At 40.4% G+C, this 22,941-nt stretch overlaps 2 protein-coding genes and 3 long non-coding RNA genes across 9 annotated transcripts in view; 3 read left to right on the top strand and 2 right to left on the bottom strand.

Moving 5' to 3' along the window:
• Window positions 1-5,534, top strand: part of LOC111270346 (uncharacterized) — a gene marked incomplete at its 5' end in the record, with an annotated part of 15,554 nt that extends 10,020 nt beyond the window's left edge. The window contains 5 exon segments of the mRNA XM_022850513.2: window positions 922-1,602; window positions 3,026-3,238; window positions 3,689-3,990; window positions 4,258-4,431; window positions 5,204-5,534. Of these exon segments, the coding sequence (XP_022706248.1) occupies window positions 922-1,602; window positions 3,026-3,238; window positions 3,689-3,990; window positions 4,258-4,431; window positions 5,204-5,362 (1,529 nt within the window).
• Window positions 5,535-6,123: 589 nt separating this feature from the next.
• Window positions 6,124-10,898, bottom strand: LOC111270347 (synaptotagmin-1). Of its 3 annotated transcripts, none has more exons than XM_022850515.2 (7): window positions 10,837-10,898; window positions 10,247-10,481; window positions 8,881-9,100; window positions 8,152-8,350; window positions 7,697-7,846; window positions 7,315-7,449; window positions 6,124-6,466 (listed from the first exon to the last, which is right to left on the bottom strand). In XM_022850515.2, the coding sequence occupies exons 2-7, from the start codon at window positions 10,410-10,412 to the stop codon at window positions 6,203-6,205; spliced, it is 1,134 nt and encodes a 377-aa protein (XP_022706250.1). In that variant the 5' UTR covers window positions 10,413-10,481; window positions 10,837-10,898; the 3' UTR covers window positions 6,124-6,202. The 3 variants fall into 3 exon arrangements, with proteins under 3 accessions (XP_022706250.1, XP_022706251.1, XP_022706249.1); XM_022850516.2 differs by lacking the exon at window positions 10,837-10,898 and adding an exon at window positions 10,630-10,720 and having other exon boundaries at window positions 10,256-10,481; XM_022850514.2 differs by lacking the exon at window positions 10,837-10,898 and adding an exon at window positions 10,630-10,720.
• A 519-nt stretch (window positions 10,899-11,417) lies between these two features.
• On the top strand, window positions 11,418-13,287 carry LOC147752138 (uncharacterized). Its single transcript, XR_015314922.1, has 2 exons — window positions 11,418-11,538; window positions 12,900-13,287. It is a non-coding gene; the product is annotated as an uncharacterized LOC147752138 (long non-coding RNA).
• A 1,507-nt stretch (window positions 13,288-14,794) lies between these two features.
• Window positions 14,795-22,770, bottom strand: LOC111270349 (uncharacterized). 2 transcript variants are annotated; one of them, XR_015314923.1, is made up of 6 exons: window positions 21,429-22,770; window positions 20,677-20,959; window positions 19,809-19,927; window positions 17,085-17,200; window positions 16,036-16,183; window positions 14,795-15,058 (listed from the first exon to the last, which is right to left on the bottom strand). It is a non-coding gene; the product is annotated as an uncharacterized LOC111270349 (long non-coding RNA). The 2 variants fall into 2 exon arrangements; XR_002686263.2 differs by lacking the exons at window positions 19,809-19,927; window positions 20,677-20,959 and having other exon boundaries at window positions 21,429-22,747.
• Window positions 22,462-22,941, top strand: part of LOC111270350 (uncharacterized) — a 30,191-nt gene continuing 29,711 nt past the window's right edge. For both annotated transcript variants that reach the window (XR_015314925.1, XR_015314924.1), the window contains exon 1: window positions 22,462-22,563. This is a non-coding gene — a long non-coding RNA (uncharacterized LOC111270350). The remainder of the gene's footprint in view (window positions 22,564-22,941) is intronic.

Consider the following 22,941-nt stretch of genomic DNA (forward strand, 5'->3'; position numbering starts at 1 on the left):
CAACTCTGACGACAGCTATCTGAAGATACTTTTGAAGAAGTCGCACGGGAAACAACTCAGAAATTGAAAAGATAGGCTACAGTCAGACGACTGTCGTCTATCACCTTAAATGCATTTACGCAGAAACGTAGATATAAACTCCCTTAATCCAACAAGAAATTACAGCTTAACGCTCTATCTCAGGATCATGCCCAATATAGAGCGTTATGCGGCCCTAATTTAGACGGATTTCACACAGAATTGCCACTAGTAATGAGAATATGAACCAAAGATTGGAATATATGGCTTTAGAAAAGGAAAGTCAAGGCTCAGGATCAAGCCAGATTTTCGTCGAAAAAAAATTATGCTTTGTATGTGGTAGGACTGCTTGGGTTACGAACCAGACAGTTGATCAGCACAGTTGTGACGAGTGGTCAGGTCAAGAGAATCCTTTTGCTTCATGATAACGCAAAGTCACGTACGGGGGAGACCTTGTTTAAGATGCATTCTTAAACTACTAATGAGAGCTTTTGCTTCACTCTGAATATTTTCCAAAGCTTACGCCGACACCGGATTTCTTTTTTTAAAATCTCATTAAGCGCATCAAAGGTATCAGTGCAGCACTTTTTAAAGAAGAATACCGCTGACAGCTTTTCCAGCTAATTGTATCGAAAGGCAACGCGGATTTTACAGTTGTACCTATGAAGCAAAGGTTGAAAGTGCCTTGGCTATGTGTTAGTACTTTGCAATTGTAATAATGGTAATAAGGTGATATAAGGGAATCGTCCTTGCGACTAATGGCGCTGTCACGTTGTTTCATTAATGTGTCACGCACCCAGCAGCTCCGGATTTTTGAACTTATTTTGTGTTCCTACTTCTGCCTACCTGTACATGTTTACGTGTCTTTTGCACCATACCTAACAGCTTGTAATCACTTTTCAGCCACGGAGAAAGGTCAGAAAGGTGATTCTGGGTACCCCGGTGAGCCCGGGTACGAGGGTAGTATTGGACCGAAAGGAGATCCAGGAAATTCTGGTAAGGATGGACTGAGAGGCCTACCTGGTCCGCCTGGCTTTGGACTCGGTCCCCGAGGTCTAGACGGACTTCCTGGGCATAAAGGTCAGAAAGGCTATCCTGGTCTACCAGGTTTACAAGGTGAGCCAGGACGTCATGGAATGCGTGGCTTGAAAGGTCGCGATGGGGTACCGGGTCCACCCGGTTACAGCTTGCGTGGAGAGCCAGGACCCCTAGGAGAGCGTGGAGCCGACGGGCCTCAAGGTTTTCCAGGTCAATTAGGGGACCCAGGTTACCCAGGGGCTCCAGGTTCCGATGGTCAGGTTGGTCAGAAGGGAGACACAGGCGATCCAGGTACCCAAGGAATGACAGGACTTGACGGACCCATGGGCGAACCAGGGCCCCCTGGGGACTTATTTTTTGAAGTGAGTCCGCCGGGTCCACCGGGTCCTCGCGGGCTTGATGGATATCCTGGTTACCCAGGAATGCGAGGATTGCCTGGAATACCTGGATTCAAAGGAGATCCCGGGGAGTACGGCGATGCTGCAAGCCCTGGTCCTCCAGGCTATCCAGGATTAGAAGGGGCTGTAGGAGACGTTGGACCTCCAGGTGAGTTTGTAGAGCTCACTACACAGTGATGTCTATATCTACATTTATTTACGCATCATAATACGCGTTCTTCGCTATCTAGCGACTAGAGTTAAAGGCAGCTAGAATTTCGGATAATTTCGAATCTGGCCTTTCGAAAGCTCTGAAGCTTGCTTGTAACACAGTCGAAAGTTCAGCTGCTGCAAATACTGGAGATAATTTTTTTGTTAAAGCTAAACGATTGTCGGATGAAGTCACAACACGTGCGAGAGCTCACGCATAGATGTCCCTTATTTTGATGAAAAAAAAAATCTGTTCGTTGTTAAATACAAATATACGCGTTCCTTTTTAAGTTAAGTCTCGCAGAATTAAGAGTTTCAGCTCAGAGATTCAATACATATCGAGTAGTAGTATTAACGTTGAAGCTACTGCCTAATTGCATTTTCTATGTACTATACACATCCTCTGCTGACAAAGCGTCTGTCATATTTAATTGTATTTATACACAGAGGATTACCATTATCTTAGAATTCCATACCTAGATAACATATATCTATATATGGTTGTCGAAAAAGTATTTTCCGTTGTTAAGCCAAACTCGAAGCAAACGTAATAATGTCAGATCCGAATTCTACAGTGGATACATTAAAAATTCTCGTACAATGTTTGCTTGGTGATTAACGATGTATGTGGAGTACGGACCAGGTGAATTGTTTTCTACAATTTGTAGTAATATTCTTAATCGTTCGTCGACAGCAGAAATCCGGATCACTCGTTCCGTCAGGCGCTAGTAACTCATGGACCACGATTCCTTTCCAGTCCTAGCAAACACATAGGATCGACACTTTTTTTGGCGACAATCTGGACTTCGTCACAAATTGTAGAGCATATTTATTTTGCACATTACTGTCATATGTGATTCGTAACGAACACACGTGTCGCCCAAATATCGGGTTCTTGTTGTAACCAGTTTTCTTTATAATGTTTAAACCTGTTTGGTGGCTAATGCCTGCTTGCCTAGCGAGATCATGATCACTTACGTGTATTCAACTTTCGTAATAATTTGACAAACCATGATAGGTCTACCACCACCAAGAAAACTTCTCACGGATTACCAGAACGAAAGCCACCGAATTTCTATACCATTTCTTCAGATAAGGCAACACATTTTTTAATAATAAATCGTCATATATGGCAATTTTTTTCCAGAAATGTCACTCTAAAAATGAGTGAGTAGGGCACTTTAAGAATAAGTGCCCTACTTTAAATAACTGCACTCTGACAATTTTAACTCACTTACTGCTGTTGAATTTTAGCCTTCAAATGACACTAATGCCAACCTGACGCCACTCGTATTACTTACTCGAGATCTGTAATTCGAAAACTATCTAGCTAGAAAAACGGTATATGATTTTTCGACAACTCGATAATTTCTTTTCCATAGGTTACCCCGGCAGTCCAGGTATGCCCGGGCCGCCCGGTCCCCCCGGGTTAGACGGCGGCGGAGGTACATTACATCGGCGAAAGTATACTATTTTCACAGTGCACAGTCAAAGCACGAGCGTGCCTGATTGCCCCGTTAATGCTTCAAAGCTTTGGGATGGCTATTCGTTTCTGTACATATTAGCTGATCGTCGCGCACACGGCCAAGACCTTGGTGAGTAGGGGTTCCTCTTCTGCCCAGCCTGTCCCCATCATAATATGCCGCGCAGCTTCGTACACAACAAACCCCTGAGAAGTATAGTACTAGACTAGATGTACTGCCTATAGATCGCCTGTAGTGTTGCAATTCAACGGGTTCTGTCTAGCAGACGAAACTATTTTACGCACAGCCTACAATTCGTAATTCGCGTAACACCGAAAAACATCTTTAAGGCGTTGAGCAACGGTCGGTGCGTAAATTAGTGCCAAAGATGTGTCATTGCAAACACAAAATAGTTTACCTGGACCATTAGTTGCCAGCAGAATATTGTGTTTTACTAACGTGGTGGACAACTGGATTGAAGGTAATAATAGAATATTCGATGGCTTTGGCACGCATAGGTCTAGACTTCACCTCGAGCAACTGTGTCATCGTGACGTAAGACCTGTTTGATTGGGTTTCCAGGTGAACCGGGATCATGTCTACCTAATTTTAGCCCAATGCCGTACCTATTTTGCGAACAACCGCAAAATGAAGATGAAAATTGCCGATTCGCAGCCCGTAACGATTATTCGTATTGGCTAAACACAGATCTACAACATGAGGGTCGTGAAGCCATTCGGGGTAATCGCATAAAGGAATTCATTTCGCGGTGCGCTGTGTGTCAAACGGATAAACCAGTGATTGCAGTACACAGTCAGAGCATAGAAATCCCGACTTGCCCCCGTGATTGGGAGACAATGTGGATCGGATATAGTTTTGCTATGGTTAGTTGATTTATATAGGTTATTAACTAGCTATCACCTCGCAACATTACACATTTCTGAGTGTAATATTCTCTCTATGTTTATATCTTATCTAATTTACAGAAGTTCGAAAACAATCATCAACCCAATTACTTTTCTGTCAGAAGTTTAACTAATTTAATGTAACTAACTAATGTAATTTGCAATAATAGGGACATATGATTTCTTCTGCCGCGATTAACAACCGCATGTTATTTGATTTTGAATTATTTTTTAACCTAAACTTAGACAACGGACGCTGCAGCTCAGGGTAGTTCACAATCTCTAGCAAGTCCCGGTTCGTGTCTGCCTGACTTCCGTCCGACGCCGTTCATCGAATGCAGGGGCATTGGCACCTGTGATTACTTCCCCTCTGCGTTTAGCTTCTGGTTGACTACAATCGAGAACGATAAACAGTTTGAGGTGAGTGCGCTTAGGCTTACGTATTAGAGGGTTGTCACCAAAATTATACGCAGCCTACAGCAAATTCAGTAAGTATCCGTTATTCTGGATTAACATCATATGTCTACCCGCCCATATGTTAGACAAGAATACCGATTCTGTCGATACCTATGGTAAGTTTCTTAGCAACCACCTAACCTAACCTATACTCAAGAAAAGTTAACATGGATAGACCTGAGGTAAGAAAAAGCCAAGCTAATAAGATGAGGGCTAATTTAAAAAATGTGACACGAACCTTGCCTTTCAATAGTGTTTATAGGTTAGACAAATATTTAAGGAAGCGACGATTCAGAAGGAAGTTTGGAGAAAAAGGTGATTGCTGAAATTTTCGAATTTTTTTTTTGTTTGTATACCAACGACCATTTTTCATGGTAACGGATCAAGCTGTGTGTTTGGATAAGCTTTCGCCGAAGACAAATAAATCGCCTATTTGCAGAGCCTCCTAATCGCGCCGGTAAACCAATCATTACAAGCATCACAACTATTGTCCTTGAGACAAAGCTAAAATGATGTTCTATTCTCCTTTACCTATTAGGCGAAATACTTCTATATGGAAATTGCTAACACAATATGTCCTAATATTTCATTATAGCGACCCGGATACCTGAAAGGTCCACTAGTCGTCGGCACTTTAGACATACATATGTGTGTTTTATGCATGGTGACGAGTCCCTTGGCCGGGATGAAATTGTACTTCAGGTATTTTTCTTAACTTGTTTCAAATCCCTTTTAGACACCTGAACGGGTCCGCAGTAGACCAGGGGATGTGGAACGACTAGTATCACGCTGCTCGGTCTGTAAGCGACGCAGTGTTACGTTCCGCGCGAATGGCAACAGGCTTCCACCGGCGCCATCAATCCAACAACAACCTCCGTCCTTTTTATTCGAGTGACCTATCGCAAGCTAAATCGATAAGGTTTCTATTTTAACTTCATCATAGAAACGTGCAAATCAGTGAACGGCGAGAAAGCTAGCATTATATTTACATAACATATTATTCATGAACTGTTATGTCCTGTAAAACTATGCTAAACGTACTGTCAAAATAAATAATTATATAGTAATATTTTGTATGTTGATAGAAATACCATGGGATAGGTAGTCATAATAAGAGAACATTTTAGCGGATGTATCAGACGCATGACCATACCTGTATAAGCGTTAAATATAAACATGCTGTGGGCCCTCGAGTTTACTCGAGAAGCCCAACTATATTAAGCCCAATTGAGTTGTATGTATGTCGCATATATATATATGTCTGGAGCTTTTATTTAGAGCAAAAGACCTATCTATAATAACTTCCGATTAAAGACTACAAGATGTGTGAAGCATGACATTATTGTATGAATACAGAATTCCGAGATAACTGGTCCAGGTTTAATACTATGTCCTAGATTCAAAATTGATTTTTTAGGTTTCACCCGTCGCAGATGAAATCATTATAGACATAAATATGAAAGTCCGTACGTAAAAGATGGTACGGCAGTGGAAAGAAGGACACTGATTTACGTTATTTTAAATAAACGCTAAGTTCTATTAAAATGATATCAATATAACACTACGTACCGTCGTGTTATATCATTTACATGAAACGAAAGTGAAAATTATTATTTTACATATAACTAGTAGACGAGAAATAACTACAACAAGAGCTTGGTCAGGACGCTTTTATTGAAAAACACCTGGAAAGATCAGTAAGTCGGCAGTTTTTATCCGACATTTAAAGTTGAATTTAAATAGGATACAGTAATCTCCACTGCAAAACCGGCTTCTTCAGCACTAACATTTCTCCCCAGTGCGTGAGACGTCCATTTGAAAACATCATCCAGGGCCCTGAGATACAGCATGCATTACGGTTTCCAGTTCTGCGTAGTTTACGGTTCCCAGGTAACAGCGAAATAACTACTGAGCTCGAACTTATAAACTGTTCAGGCAAAAGGAACTTAAACGATTGATTGTAGATCGGCCCACAGCCCATGACGCGGCCCTTCTTTATCTACAATGAGAGATAGAATGCAACAAGTCGTGTTTGGTCCATTAAGTTTACAAGTCACTTGGGAAATTTAGGCGGATCATTAGTACGTGGGGGGGGGGGGGGAATACGAAATCATAGATTTTTGCAAATATGGTCGCATGAGAATTCAATGAACATAATTACCTAAAACTTAACACAACTATTTCTCATCGCGTTATAATGATACAACAAATAACTACTGGCTTGACTTGATAACAACGCAATATGTGCCGTTGCGTTCAGTCATACTGCTCTTCAGCAACCCACGCCCACCTATTTACGGATGGTTATATATTTCGTGCGGCACTTTTACCGTCGTCATATTTATAGATGGTCTATTGCGGATGTTGACTGGGCATTCTTTTTCAGTATTATCCCACTTATCCTAGGATCTTCTACATGTTTCGTTACATTTCCGCTTGTTTGAATAGCTGATTTAAACAGAAAGGTTCTCGCTTGGGACCTAATAGCTCCAACGCAATTAGCACCTGTGCTATCTAAAAAAATCGAAATATAGCTAAAACTGTAGAAGGCATTTGATGTATAGTGTAACCCAATTAGTGGGAGTAGCGGACGATCTATGATTATGATAAAAAAAAAGGCAAAAATTGGAAAAACAAGCAAAGTATCTCTGTTAGAATATTAGTAAAAGTAGTGTTCTTTTAATAAAGTACTGGACGACTATAATGACTTAATAGCTTTTAAGAAAAATCCCTTTTTTCTTTCAAGTTCATGCAATATGTGCTCGAATGAGAACTAAAGTGAAGAACGGGTTTGCCGCCAGGAATCGCTCCTTAAAGTGTTAAATCTTAGATTCATGAAGCTCTTACCTTTTGTCCGTTGCAACGTAACGTGATTTTTATTATCGACTCTGGTAGACCCTTCGTTCTAACGATCGCAACTGTTAGTAAGTTGGCATTCTCGTAACTCATAGACAAAAGCAGTTGACCCGTTGGAGTGGTTACCTTTTTGGATTTTTAAACCTCGTCATTATGGACATACACGTAGTTATATTTGACCCGTGAGAGGACAGTTTATATATGACGAATACAATATATTACATATTCATTAAAAAAAAAACAACTTGCTGCTAGCGCTGAAGTTCTTAAAGTTATAGCAGTTATCAAGAACATGTTTATTAAGATTCCCTATCGTGAAAATAGTGTTCAGCAGTACAGGCCACAAACAAGTTGAACTGGTGCTTCTACTTACAGGAGCTTGTGTCAAAAAACAGGTGTGAAGGGTTTCGCCCTCGTTCGTATTTCTTCCCTCCGTAACGCGTTTAAAGGCCACTTGACAGTAACCCAAAACGTGTGTTTGGTCTAACGGGCGTTCCTTACCACTGTCTTCAAAAACAGCTATCTGAAGAGAGTCAATATATATATATATATATATAGAGAAGGGTTACAAGTGGTACGATGAACGATAATTTTGCTTCGGTATGCGTTTATTGGCGTTGAATCCGTGCATATGCCTTGGTGTGATCGATAGCTGCCATGCTAAGCTATACGATAATGGTATCAAAACGCATGTATACGCGTATCGCTCATACGCGTATTATCAGCGACGTTTTGCTGTCAGCGTGAGTTTCCTCTAAAGATATTTTACGATATCGGTCTTATCGGTCAATTTGTTTGTAGATGTGGTGAAGATAACTGTATACGTACGTGTAATGAATCACCTGCTGACCCTAAAAAATGGAGTTCTTCGTTCAAACTTGTAGTGGCATCTTGTTCATTAACTCGAACGGCGCGGCATTTCTTGCTGCACTTTCCAACGGTCACTCGAGCCGTTATCCAATAGCTTCGTGATCGGGTCAGACCTTTGTCGGGTAGCCCTCGAATATCGCAAAATCGCAGGCAGATCCTGTCATTGAAAAATGTTATTATCAGACTATTATTCATTACTACATAGGGAGATCGTTCAAGCAAAAGAAATCGTTGATTACTATGGTACACACGATGACGCTCCTCTAGTGAGGCATACCAGCTTTTGATGAAGATACGCCACTGCCTCGTTCATAAGCTCTTGCTCATTGCTTAATTAAACATGTCAAGTCTTACATGCAGCACTGCTCTTAAATATTGCTTCACTCATTAGCTAGGCGGTTGCAACGTATCTGGTGTAGTTTACGGAGGACCCTCTATATACTAGAACTTGCTTTCTAACTCTACGGCCAGTACATTTCCGTTTACACTGCAAAACTCAATTTCCTTTAATATCGAGCTAATCAATTCATCTTCTAAAAGGAGAAAGTCATGGGAAATATAACATGCATCGAGTCAATATGGAAACATACGGAGCTTTGTGGATACGTAAAAGTTATTTAATGCAGGAAGTCGAGCGACATGGTTAACTAAAATATGATACATGGGCCCTTGCATCTACGAACGCACTGTTTGTCATCGTGGGCTTTCGTTGTTAGGACAAGCGTTCCATGAGAAGCCCCAACTTCTTCCCGTTTGACTCGATCCCCAAGGAAAGGTGGCCCGTCGAGTGTAAATCCGTCGTTCTCCTCAAGAGAGTCGGCATAAAGTTCGGGCTGGATTTGCGTTGATGAAGCTGCTGATGTGGAACGGAGTTTAAATAAACCCTCTTCCGAAAGTTCATTAAAACCTGCATAGTAAATACACAATTGTATATGTAGCATTTTTTTGGGACAAAAAAATAGTAGCATTTATTAATTGGTTCAAATTCGGCTAACTTTGCGGCTAACTAACTTAAAATTCCAACTCAAGTAATAAATATCAAAATTTTATACACTCGGGCTTATAAGAAAGGCATCCCTGTAGCTTATTATTTGCATGTTATGTGCGTGTCTGAACAGACGATTTAATTCCCTAGAAATGAAACTAGAGATTTCAGTTCTTCTGCGGAGGACTGAAGAAACACGATTGTAAGGTTGTGCGTCTAGAAGGTCATCATGTGACCTGCAGGATGTCGAAACTACGAGAGAGCGAAGACCAGCGATCAGTGTTTATGTCATCATCCTCTATGTTGAAGATGCTTATACGAGGGAAAATATTAATTCTGGTAAATTTAGCTTTCACATAACAGTTTGAAAACTTGATCAAAAGATCAAGTTTTCAAATCACATTAGCCATGCCATCACGTAATCTACATTTGTTCGTGGATGGGAAGGTTCCTAAGAAGCAACAAATTAAGCTTTCAACAAGTTAGAAGCTCCGGCATCGAATTGACAAGGAGATGCTAATCAAAAAGTAGTTAAGACAACAAGCCAGTTGTCTGTAAGGGACCTTGAAAAAAGTTCAGAAACGCTGGCATAAATATCATCGTTTACAGTCTTGACAATAACAGGTTCCTTAAATCTGATTTAAAGTCCAGTAGACGACATATTCCACTTTTACATGTCGATGCGTTAAACCTCCATAGCAATGTCTCTGCTATTATGGCGGGATATTGAGAATAAAGTAGACGACAGTGAGATATGTCCTAGCTGTGTGTCATATACGTTCAATTGTGGAGTAGTAAAAAGACGTTTACTAAGAATACTAACTTGTCCGTATAATATCACCGACCATTTGGCCTTAGCGAAATTTGGAGAGGGACCTTAGTTGGTGGCAAATTGTGCCTAGAGCGCTATTTACGAGGTCTGAGCTGACGCTTGAATTCGGATGTTACAGTGGATCCGTAGTTCTTTTAGGGTCACCGGGATATAAAATTCAGTGAAAATAATATTTGAATTAATACGTATCGATTAAGTACTAAAATATGAATTTGAATTTCAAAGGAAATCCTCACAATACATGCCCTGATAGTTCGATCCCCTTCGTGGAGGTATCTGAAATTGCGACGTGTACGCAGCTTGGGTCCTATCTTCGGATAACGCATCTCCTCGAAAGCACTGAATCAATGGCTTGCAGCTGGCGCACCACATGAGCGCCTCCATTATTCTCATCCCAGCCATTAACCTCGGTGTCCCTTATCGATCACCCCACCGCGATCCGATAGATGACCTCTGCACGTTCGAGAATTTCTAATTGTGGCACATAAAGTGTACACGAGGTATGTTAACGATTACGGGTGAAACTGGCGACAGCATTACGCGTTAAGCTAACAGACAGGGTTTTTGTTGTAAACACGTGAGTCGTACACAGCTATGCAAAGGGCGTTTCTGAACTTACGTTGAAAATTGACTAATCCAACCGTATGCGGCACACCCACGTATACAGACAGTATCACTCAAGCACAATAATGGCTGATTGTCCTGCCGGTTACTAGATTCTATGAGTCTAATTACCAGTGCTGTTACTGCTACATCATACTTTTTGTTACTGTGACGACTACTTTACTATTAGCAAACCAAGCCAATAAACGGCAAAATCTATTACACGAGATATGTGTGGAATAGTTGCGTTTAGCCCGACGCCTGTTGACAGGCCACCAAGTGTCCTTAAACAACCACACTTCCGTGGATCGCGTTGTTAGCCGCTTTGTTATCCGCTGCTGCTGCTACAGTGTAAGCTTTGCCCTCTCATCAGCTTGCTCTGGAACGAGAGTTCCCGATAGCAAACAACGGCCTAATGCTGATGAAATTCTACGCATACGGAGGAAGAAGGACAACATAGAAGGGCTTTACACCCTGGAGCGCTCTCGGCTAGCGACGTCTGTTCCTAGGACAAAGGATGTGACTATCCTCGCGTGAAAGAGCAGCTAGTTCATCTATCTGTATTCGGACGAGCTTTCGTGTGTTCTGTTAGTGCAAATGCTCCATGTCCTACCACAACTGACCCTGATGTCCGGACGCTTGTTATGGTCGACTCCGTCAATTGTGCGAACAAATATACTTTGTGTATCTGTGTATGTGGTTCGATGTGTCCGAGTGAAGACACCATCCTTCCAAAAAGCCAGGTGTTGCCAGGTTGCGTTGTGGGTGCGAATATTATAGCGAAAGGATATTGCTGGCAATGCCGAACGTTCAGCCGGAGCGACGATAAGTAATCAGAAGTGTTACACTGTTACATGTCGAGATGCACGGTAGCATTGGCACGAGCGGGCAAACAGGCCCAAATCGAACGACATTCTCTGACGAAGTTAGTACTCATCGTCATTGCAACTTTAGCAACCTGGTTTTACTCTCAATTTTAACTATCATAAGATAAAGACAAGGTCCACACCCCTTAGGGCCTTAAATTGGAATAATAATATACCTAAGTTTTCCAACTCTGTCTTGCTCCAAATGATATATATATATATATATATATATATATATATATAGAGAGAGAGAGAGAGAGAGAGAGAGAAAATTATATTAACATAATATCTCAGCCATATCATTAATTTTCCAAAAATAATTTGAAAATTACAACAACTATAGTCGCTTCTACAGAAGGAAAGTACTACGTAAAAACTATCGAAGAAATCGGAGTTTTAGTACAAAACAAATTAATTTATTTCAATAACAACTAAGTTCAGTAACCAGATCTATGACTACCGTGCTTTCACGTACTCGATTACTCTGCATGGCACTATAACATAAGAGCACGTGACTTCGATAAATGTGTCTGTGACATTGCTGGTATATTAGCAGCATTCTCTCTCCTTCGTCAGCGTGGAAACTCGCATCTCCCCTGGCGTGCATGCCCCAAAGGCTATCCCATGGGGGATTACTCACTACGTTTAATTCGAACACGCAACATATTCAGAGTCGCTTTATTAAGCTAACCTTGCCATTTCCTCAGCTATCACCACTCTAGGTCCTGGTGTTGCGATCGCTATTAATCGTTTGAAAGACTCGAAACATTATGTAATATTTGAAGTACGTCCTGGAAACTCACTTCCGGGACATTATGACACGATACCGTTTGAACGGCCTTGCAGTCAATTATGTTGATCATCAGAGGACGTCAAACGGGTGGCAGCACTTGAACAAGACTTCAAAAAGTCAAAATTCGTAGACGACATCCTCAAGTTCCCAATATATTCAATTAACACATAAAAGCACTACCTGCACTAGTATCCCGTTGACTACATTTTTCAGAATCTGTATAGCTAAGGCAAGGATCCTAACAGTAGGAAGAGACCGCACATGATGGTTATATCTGAGGAAAAGCGGGACCCTGAAGACCCTAAATTTTAGAGAGGAATCGTGAACAAGACGACTATAAACCTCCCTTTTATCAAGTATTGTCGTACGGTGGCTAACTTCTTTTCTAGAGTATTGTGAAGCGTTATTGAACAAACAGCACGGGTTTTATGATGCTAAATTAACCATGACTTCATAGATGATATCCTAACCAAGCTAATTATTACATTTTCATAGATCTTATGCACGTTTCGGCTCGGGCTCGAAAACCATCGTATCGAGAAAGCTGGAAAAACTGAAAATATTTCCAAAAGTACTAAGACTAGTGCAAAGCATCTTCTAAAATAACTTTTAATGATGGCGTTACAGAAGCTAACGGTCTAGCAAATGACACGATTCGTACAAGACGTTTAGACCAGCCGGTTACTTTTGCGCTTTTCATCAACGATTTCTCGTCATGAATTCTGCAACGGCATCTTCTCTTTAAGATGATGCTGCACGCAAACGACGTTCCCATATATATAGTTTAAGCGGATTTTATCTACAACAAACTATAAACGTCAGAGATTTTCAAGGACTTTGTAAGCTGTTCCTTTTTTTTGTACGTATCTTCAGCACAAGCTCAATAGTGCACTATATTGTAGGCCTACCAAATATGGATCTTTTCAATTCTAACTTTACCGTTCGCTACCTTAAGTGGGAAAAGTAAGAGAACATACTTACGCAATTCGAAAATAAAGCATCCCTTTTTATATAACTGCGGGTCGCTGTATTTTCCTCGAGTTTTGTCACATTTACTGAACCTCGATGGGTTATACTACAAGGATAGCTGTCGATTAAGCGATAATACTTTGGTGACCTACTAGGAATTTCCTAAAATGCTTCGCAATCCTATCTACGGTTGCGTTTTCTAGCGTCGCAACTGCTCTTTTAGCATAAACTATCACAGCTGTTGAAAAAGGCCAACAAGCAAGCGCTATGGTAAAAGTAATGGTCTACGAAGAACAACTTTACAGATTTCCAAGTTTGCGAGGACAGGTTTTTCGGAGTTTGCCAGATTGACAATCCTACCTCAGCTCGAATACATGGACATCTTTCGTTATGATGGGAACCCTTATCCGATCGACTTATGCAAACATGATTTTGAAAACCTGAATAAGGTAAGACATTTAAATATTCGGAACAGAATTCTGAGCGACCTCTCTAACGAAATCTTTTGGGGCTCTGTGTAGCTTTGAATAGCACATTTCTATATTAGATATCTCCAACCGTGTTTATTTTTGCCGTCAGCAAATTCCATTTATCCGTATCTCAGCGGAAACAAAATTGTGGTCGTGAAATTTTCCGCATACAGTTTTTGCCTTTGAGAAACTTAAGACACTTAAATTTTACTTACGCACCGAGACAACGGCTTTCACCTCTTATAGATGGACACATGCTCAATTTGAAGCTGGCACGCGTGCCAGCCAAGCTAATTATCATTATGACAGATCTCCTTCTCGTCAGCGACTGGTAGAAAAACTACGGTAATTGAAGAGAACGAGAATGTAGTCATACTACTGAAGACTGTACCAATCGACGAAACCAGGGTAAGTGGTAAAGTTAATCTGCTAAGGAAAAGCTCTTGTGACTCTTCCGAAAGTTAGTATAAGAATATGAATAAAAGTCCATCAGTGTTTCTGAGAGGCTGTAGAAGAGTCCAGCTAGATTATCCGATCGAGAATCGTCAGGAACTAAGATTCATACCGTGGAATCTAAATAAGATTGCTTGACAAAAAGCGAAACGTGACGTCTAATTAGGCTGTTTTGAAAGTCCACGGAAACAACATTTCCAACAAAAACTATGAGGACAATTGTGCTAACAGGAAATGTTCATCAGTCGAGGACATACAATGAGGTAAAAATTGAGAACTGAAATGTAGAAGGAACGAAACTGGAAAGTGGCCATAACAGTCGTAAGTTACGCAACTTCCGACCAACATAAATTAGAGTCAGAGACATATATGTTGCTAACATATAAGATCGTTGCTGCAAAAGACTGCACGTTTTACTTGTGTTGAAGTTGCTGAGTTAAACACCTGACCTGTACAAAATTTTCCAGAAGCGCAGAGTTGGCCGTTGTCTGTATTGTAACTGGTATTTTGTAAATATAATTTACTAAGATGCTTAAACTTAAATGTAGACACAACATGAATAGCTTCCTTTGTTCATATAGATAAAAAGAGATAACACAGTCTGCTACGTTAGGCGTATAGTGTATTTTCTTTACAGCTCTCTACATCACATAAAATCACTCATTGGCTTTGGAGCACATACACAATTTTTTGCCAGACAACATCGCCAGCGCTACTTAGACGATAAACGTTTTTGGTACAAAATGCCCCTTATTATGTATTTGGAGATCACAGTGTAGACTCAGCGGACTCGCAGAAATGACGGAACATGTACAACTTATTTCCTACAGGTATTTTCAAACTTATCCAGGCCCGCTTCCATGCGGACGTTTGATTCAGGTAGCTTACATGAACCTGTAAACGTTACATTACAAACAGAACAAACTCTCAAGGCACATAGTTTTAAAATGGTACGAATTAAGAATTTTCAATAACTCAGTAACCGAGCTAAAACTTGTAAAATATATCTGCGATGATTGACAATCTACCGAACTGTTCTGTGGCCGAAATCACTAGATAACAAGACAACTAAGTTTCAGAACAAGTTACCTTCGGAATGCCACGAAACACAAACGGTGATTATTAGTCGTAGTGTCAATTTACTGCCGACTTAACAAAAAGTTTCGTAAACTTATACAAAGTACACATTTCACTATATAATTCTTCCAATGAATTTATTAATAATAACACCTCAGCGCTCTGGCTTTAACACCCGCAGCTTGTCCTAATATACGTACGTCTACCGAAGTCTTGCGGTGGCCAATCCAGTTCGAATTAACGAAGAAATTTTCGTGAAAAGGATGGGTGAAATTTTTAGATTTAAATTTCCGTCCAAGCTCAAAATGGTTTAGGCTAGACTGATCAACTCTGGCGGTATCCACCCACGTTTTAGCCACCCTCCTATCCATGTCAAAATGTCTCAAATCAAATAAACAATATTTGATTTCTAACAACCGCCAATACGATGCAGTTGTATTCTGTCTTTTCGACGTAAATAACCAAATAGATCTTTTACATGTGCAAAGGTGGCCATTTCGTCACAACGAGAGATAACCGTTTGTACGTGACGTTAGACACCAGGCTTTAGCGGGCTCCTTTAGCGGACTCTTCATTAGTTAGGAATAAACGCTTAATACTAAGCAAGATGAATCTGTGTTTTCTGCAACGCAATTATATAATTATTTTTAGGATTTTGGGAAACTGGTTCAGTAGAATCGGGTGCATAGAAACCGGCCAGATTCACTGTGACTCAATGATCGTCGGCAGGTTATGTTATAGTCGGGATCGCAGACAGGCGTAATATTCGAAGAGGGAAAAACTTTCAACGTTACGTTTGCTTTAGGCCTTCGGTCATGGTTCCTCTTGTACGATGTCATTGAATTATTCAGGAGAACCTCGCACGGCTATAGTGTCACGGCTTGCCTCAGTGAATAGTTCCGCATCCGACCACATAGCAACCTCCGATGCATCGGGACCGGCCTGCATTGACAAGAAAACGTAATGTTCGGATATTAAAAAGTTTTTGTTGGCTCACGAAACGTAAGAATTAGCTAAATTCTATCGCAAGCGTCTGTCGAGAACTCATAAAAATGTCTAAGGAAGACAGTTACATCAAGTAAGCCTCTGACTTGGTTAACGATTACGTACATTTCAGCTCTTGCGTTATGTGCGACTTGAGTAAATCAAATATAAAGTCGATTTTATAAGATGATGTTGGAAACAAAAACGTAAAAAAGCTATCGCAGTCGTTGCAGGGTTGGGTTGACACCACAAGCTTACCATTATTTTTTGAAGCCCTTATGGGGCTCACGCAGACGAACGAGATTTTCAACAAGTAAAGTTAATTACAATTGTGGTTAATAGTTATTGGGTACACATTAAGTAATTTACTACAACGGGTACTGCTTAATAAGTCGAAAAATTAACTTCTTATCATAGTTATTATTGCTTGTTTCTTTTGGCGCAATCACAGCTTTGCCATTCCGGTTACTTGAGCATTCTATAGAAGCGCATTAGGCGTGAAGTAGATCCGAGGTCAGCCAGATCTGTTACGTTGCTCCATATCTATATAGCCTTGCTACTCTGGATTCGGTTGTAGATGTATCGTGTTCATCTGTACATGCCGCCGGAAGCAACATACTGTCGAATATACTCCATATTTAGTTGATTCAAGATTGAATAGTACACGATATTTTCGCTCCGATGTTCATCTCACAGCCGGACAACGTTGGAAATCAAATAAAAATAATACCGGTGAGATTCTTTCATGCCCCGAATACACCGTCATAGCTACCATATTTTCTAGTAATTGAATAGTGCGGCGTTAACCAGCAATATAGACCTATAATATAATATTCTGTTTGCCATAAAGATTACTTACGTATAGTTGAGCAGAATAGTTGAAATAAGTCTCGAGAATAACGTAATGCTATCTTCACTAAAGGCCTACTTCATGGGGTTTCTCGTTTGACTATTTCTTTTGTGTTACGTGCACACCTAAAACGAAATAAAAAAAAAAAACAAAAGGTAGGCTTCGCCCTTCAGTTTGAATGTGATTAGAAATTGTTGGCCATTAAAGAACTTGTTGCTGTTTGCAATTAGCTTTGAATCAAAATTCCTGTCGTCAGACTGCATGGCTACTGTTGAGAGGCGATAAAAAACCGAAATTTTGCTGATGCACAAAAGCAAAAAGCTATATAAATCCAAACCTAACAGTTAGTCGTTCGCGGCTAGCACTTAATTATTGCTGATATAATTATCATACGGTTTCAGTGTTCGAGTACCGTCGTATAGGGAAGTTCAGTGTTGAGCCAGAAGCTTGATCCAAGTAGGTTAGCAGGACGCATATGGAAAAACCTGTAGAGATAACTATTATTATAACATAAGTAGCTTATGAAGCGGCTCATTCAATCGCGTTCTGATCACTTTTACCGTTTTAGGTTTCCGCCTTGTGGCAGAATGTTTCAGTGAATGTTAGTTACGCAGCCGCATTATCATTTACACGTCATTAGGTAAGTTTTTCTGTGTATTTTATTTTATCATTTTACAGCTACATGCTTTCCTCTAGCGATGATTCTTATTACTATAATATGTTTACTTTTATATAACTGTTCCGTGATAACAGCATAACATTGATCATTAGCAGTCTGGTAAATTCCATAGATAGTGCGGAATTCACGTTACCTGTATATATCCTCCCGTTCTGTCGAACGTGGCCTACTTAATGACTCAAAAGCATACGGTAGGGTATGGATTCAGTGATCAAAACGTTTCATCTCACAGACAATACCATTTGTAAGGACGAGGTTGTGCTTAATAAAATGAACCTATATATAAAGCAAGCTATAATAACAGGTAGCTCGAATATTTATAAACATGCACACCGCCTTGGATAATCAGTGTCGTAATATAGTAATTATTGAATTATTATACTTTTTAATAATTCTTCCCTTACACATCTCAGTCCAAACGTCATTAATGAACTGTAAGTCTAGATATCTAGCTTTCTTTAGTCGAATTTATTACTATTGATATTCTGACCTTTTCGAGTAATATACGAAATATTGTATGAAAAAATGGATGAAAAGTACAGAATATGAAAATACATCTATTTTTTACTACAGATTTTATTAAGTAACAGATGTATTACGTAGGGAACTGCATGAATGTGATACTGCCACCACATGTATATGATATATTATTCTGTTTAAATCGACCGATTCTCTGGGACCCAGTGTCTTATAGCCATTAACTCCAAACTCACGTTTTCGCACTTCAGCTTTACAGGCAGCTGCTAATAGATTTACGTTGAATCTTATTAACCTTATTTTACAACTTACTGATTGCTTGTCAGGAAAGTTCCCGCTTGTCTTCTTAAAACTACGGATATCCTTCACATTAATGTTCCGTTTATTTTCAGCTATTAACTCTTAAGATTGGAAGTGTGAGAATCACTAAAATCAGTTTCTGCAGTTCATATTATATTGGACGATCTATTATACTATAAAATTTATACTATAAAATAACGCTTCCTTAAATACACACTTCGGTGAGAGTGGCACCCCTGTAGCACCAAAAAGGAACTTCATCTTTTTTACCCGAAGGCATTGCCATCCGGTGGATGCCCGGCTAACTCGTACAATTTGTACCACGCATAACAAGTATACGTTAATGTATGCCGAATTAAAAAAAAATATCTACTCTAGGGATAAGTAAACCACTCGTAATAGTTGTTCATCTTTGGCAACACGCAGTGTTATTGGATGAGGTCTGTCAAGACAAGTAATACATTTTTGCAAAGAGTAGAGACTTCGTTATTTGGAAAATCAACGAAAATGATACAATTACAGAATATGTCGTTAGTAATCTGCTTTGTCAATCACAAACGAGATTATATTTTTTTTTCAACATAAAAAAGACGCAAAGATTACTTTATGAACCAAAAACAACGAGCTGAAATTGAAGATTAGTGTAAAACGCCGGCAACCAATGGGAATCGTTTTATCATAGCTGCCGTAAATAAGAACGCGTTACGGGCTTCCGTGCAATAATTTCCTTTAGAATAGAGTAAGTTAGACTAATGAGAAAGGTATATATATATACATCTCTATACGCGTCTTGCTTTCATTAAGTGTTTACTGTTTATACCTAGTGACCTGGTATCCTCCAAGCCTTTCAGTCGAAACTAGTTCTTCGTGATTGAGCATTCGACGGCTTTAGCGCCGGCGATCACATGAACCACGACCTGGCTTTTCTATCGTTAATAACGAATACCCTGAGAGTCGCGTGTCCCTTACGACGATCTGGCCCTTGACCGGTATACCACTTTCGGCGATCTGACCTGTGGCTCCCATGTTCTCGGCCTCGCCCCCTCCTTCACCGTCGAGTGAAAATCGGTGTGAGGGACAATTGGCCGGTTTCCAGGCCCCATTTGGTCACTTCCATGAATTTGCTCGGAAATAGGCTTCGTGCGATCAAACTGTTATGGCGCACAAGCATCGGAACAGCTGTATGTCATTTCAGTGTATTCGAGTACGAGTATATTCCTTACTTAACAAGAATGTTTAACATCTTTCATATGCACCGTAACTTTAGGCCATCATACCCATTTGTCTGTCCCGATATACAGCCCAGAGGCATCTACGCTCTCGATCAATTCTGGTTTGAAGGTGCCAGTTCCCCAAGGTAGGCGATGATTCTCGATTGATAATCGTCCAGTGCTTTCTGTAACGTGACCGTGTTATTATTTTCGTTTTCCTAATTTATTAGTTGCTAGCATCACGCCCGCTGATGTACACGCGTACGTACCCCTACATCTTCCAGAAACGGCCGTTATATCCTGACAATGTTCTAACTAGTAGCTGCACATTGTTTACTTTATTGGCCATGACAAAGAGACAAGCCGGGTTCGCTGCTCTGTATAATACCAAATAAGCGCTGGAAAAAACTGAGCGAATCGTCCGGTGTAAATAAAGTCGGATAATTTCTAGCATTTCAATAACCCAGGAAACATTAGAGGAATATATTTGGTTTTCTTTTTATCTAGAATATAGCCATATAATAACTGTGGACATATATATATATATGTCCACAGTTATTATATGGCTATATTATATATATACATATATATATATATAATGAAAAACTAATGCAGATGATTGACTAATAATAATAACTAACACCACGGTCACAAGTAATAGGCTTACTAACACCTTATTCATGGTAAAAATGAGTGCACAGGGGGAACCCAATAATTTTCTAATTAAATTATATTCGTATAGATGGTTCTTATCTTTCAGAAAAGGGCCTTTGTAAAAATGTAAATGTAGCTCCTATGGCATCTACCACTGAACAAAAGGTGATTAAATAAAAAAGAGATTTTACAATTTTACTTCGTTCATAGTTATATTTTGGCTTTTCCAGGATGACCACATATCTGGCAATATCGTGAGTGTATCCGCGTATGCACTTACCAAAATGGTGACTTAGTTGAAATATCAGAAGTATTGCTCAAGTGTACGGAAATAAACTATTAAAAGCAGAAACGTATGCGTTCGATTGCAGTACTATATTCAGCAATCATGTGGGGCGTTTTTCTATCCAATCGAAAAATTTCGTTGCGTATCTAGGTAAAAAAACGAGTCTGGAAAATCCACGAAAGAAACATTTGGTCGAGACGAAATCTGCGTATTACACTCGTCCAATGTAGGAAAGAGGCGGAGATAACCGTATCTGGTGGCCTCGGGTAGGCCTCGACTGGGTTGCGGCAGAAAACCAAACAAGCACGTTATTAGAACTTTTTTTCTGCGCAGACTCTCATTGAAAAATTACTTATTACGCTTAAACTGCATGAGATTTTTGGGTGCATTATGAGTAAGAAGCTACAAATACTATCTGGTCATAGCCTAACGCTAACCCATATGCATGGATCCTTAATATCTCACTGCGTCTTGCAACAGCGATATTTATTAGATAATGAGTGATAAGGGAACTCGCTTGTTAAATTGAGTCGATTATATTTTGTTTACGTTAAGCTACTTAACCAAATGACATTGCCATTTTTAGGCTTTTAAAGGTGTTCTATCTTTGGCAACTGGCTTCAACACAAGGTCACTTGTTCTGCCTTTTTTGAGAACGCGAGAGCATTTCCACCATGTACGCCGAATTGCCTGGTAACAAAATTGTTGCCTTCAACTTCTCTAACAGAGTTTATATGAGTACATACAGCTGTTCGACGCAGCAGGACCTTGCGCGGCGGTAAGTGGCGGACGACCTCACATCGAAATCAATGACGTTTGCAAATATGTTCATACATGTTCCATGCCTACAGTTCACTGGTAAAACTAGAATTACTGGACTCGTAGCTGGAGTTGGTCTCTGGATCGTTCGGTAGGTAGAGGTTGAATCTCATGCGCCTACATGCTAGAATCAATAGCAGTAACAGCAGCCAATCATGAAACATACGCGTGTACAGTTTTAAGACGAGAACTACTAGAAGCACACGATCACATAGTACATGTTCTCGATACGACTCGCAGCGAATTAGACAAATTTCGCGCTAAAACGTTGTTTATCCCTCGATAAGTCTTGCTTTCTCACTGGAAGGGTCCTTCAATCGTACCTAGTTAAATTTATATTTTCTAGCAAGGCCAGCTCGATGTAATAAGGTAGTGCTACCGGTAAACTCTTCGTGACGAAACAAAAGCGATCCTCTAGATACGATCATCAGTGAACAAAACCTCGGCGCTGAATCGACATAATTTCGCCGACGCCCGCTCCCAGATAGACCCAACAAGCTATTAGTTCACACTTTGCAAATAGGTTACGTTTACGATTTTTTTAATATTCTCACTAATGCTGCAAGTTGTTGCCACTTCCGAGATGCTAGTTTCGGCACCACACTCCAGCTGAGTGCCCGGATTTTGGTTCAGGTGTCCATCGACCGGACACAGTCGGCTACCTTTTTTAGCTTGCCATTTCCGACCGTTACCACAACCAGACTTCTGAGTGAGTGTTTCAGGTATCGATATTGTTGCTAACTTCAGCAGCAGACTCGCCATTATCAACAACAGCAGCTCGGTTCGTCCATTACGGAATGGTTGTTGTCGGTAGTGGCCATCGCCCGGGTGGGTCGGTGAAGCCTTCATGGGCTCGGGTTCGCTTTTCGCAATGGAGTGGTGCCGCACTCATTGGCGACTTCCTACAGCCCCGTGTTGCTATTGTTTTTTAGGCTTGTTGTGTAGTTGATTCTTCTTACTGGGTTCTCCCCAATTGCTTGCGTTCGGATAATTTTTAGTGCGTCAAAATTGTGCGCCGATGTTAGCTGCACAAGAGTCACTATTTTGCCGGAGCACGTAATGGTAAAAGCACGTAATATCTTGCTACTATATGTCTGCGACCGCTACCTTTTTGCTATACATAGATAAATTACGTCGTTCCATTTTGTCAGTGCTGTTGCGCAGTTTTAAAGGCTCCCTGATGACTGTGTGAACGCGGTAAATTTCTGCTCACAATTCAACCGCCCTCGTAGATTCCAAGGTACCTTAGCGAGCTTATCACTTCTAGTCAATTCGGGGTCTTCGTGTTGATTTTGCACCGAATACCCGACATTTACTTTCATACAAAAGCTGGCCGCCAATTATAACTGGACAGACAAAGATAAACGCGCCTCGCTAACGGCCGCGCATCGTTAATAGCTCGAGCCGTTTGCTCTACTAGAGAAACGCGTTATTTACGTT

Source organism: Varroa jacobsoni, unplaced genomic scaffold (assembly GCF_002532875.2).
Source record: "Varroa jacobsoni isolate VJ856 unplaced genomic scaffold, vjacob_1.0 scaffold_1466, whole genome shotgun sequence".
NCBI lineage: Eukaryota > Metazoa > Arthropoda > Arachnida > Mesostigmata > Varroidae > Varroa > Varroa jacobsoni.

What these genes read in the sequence shown, in the direction of transcription:
- LOC111270347 (XM_022850515.2), bottom strand. Translation starts at nt 10,412, where the DNA reads ATGGCTGGGATGAGAATAATGGAGGCGCTCATGTGGTGCGCCAGCTGC. An exon ending in AAAGCCCACGATGACAAACA is followed by an intron (nt 8,351 to 8,880) that starts GTGCGTTCGTAG and finishes TTTCAATGACAG; the next exon opens with GATCTGCCTGCGATTTTGCG. An exon ending in TACGTTGCAACGGACAAAAG is followed by an intron (nt 6,467 to 7,314) that starts GTAAGAGCTTCA and finishes CTCTCATTGTAG; the next exon opens with ATAAAGAAGGGCCGCGTCAT.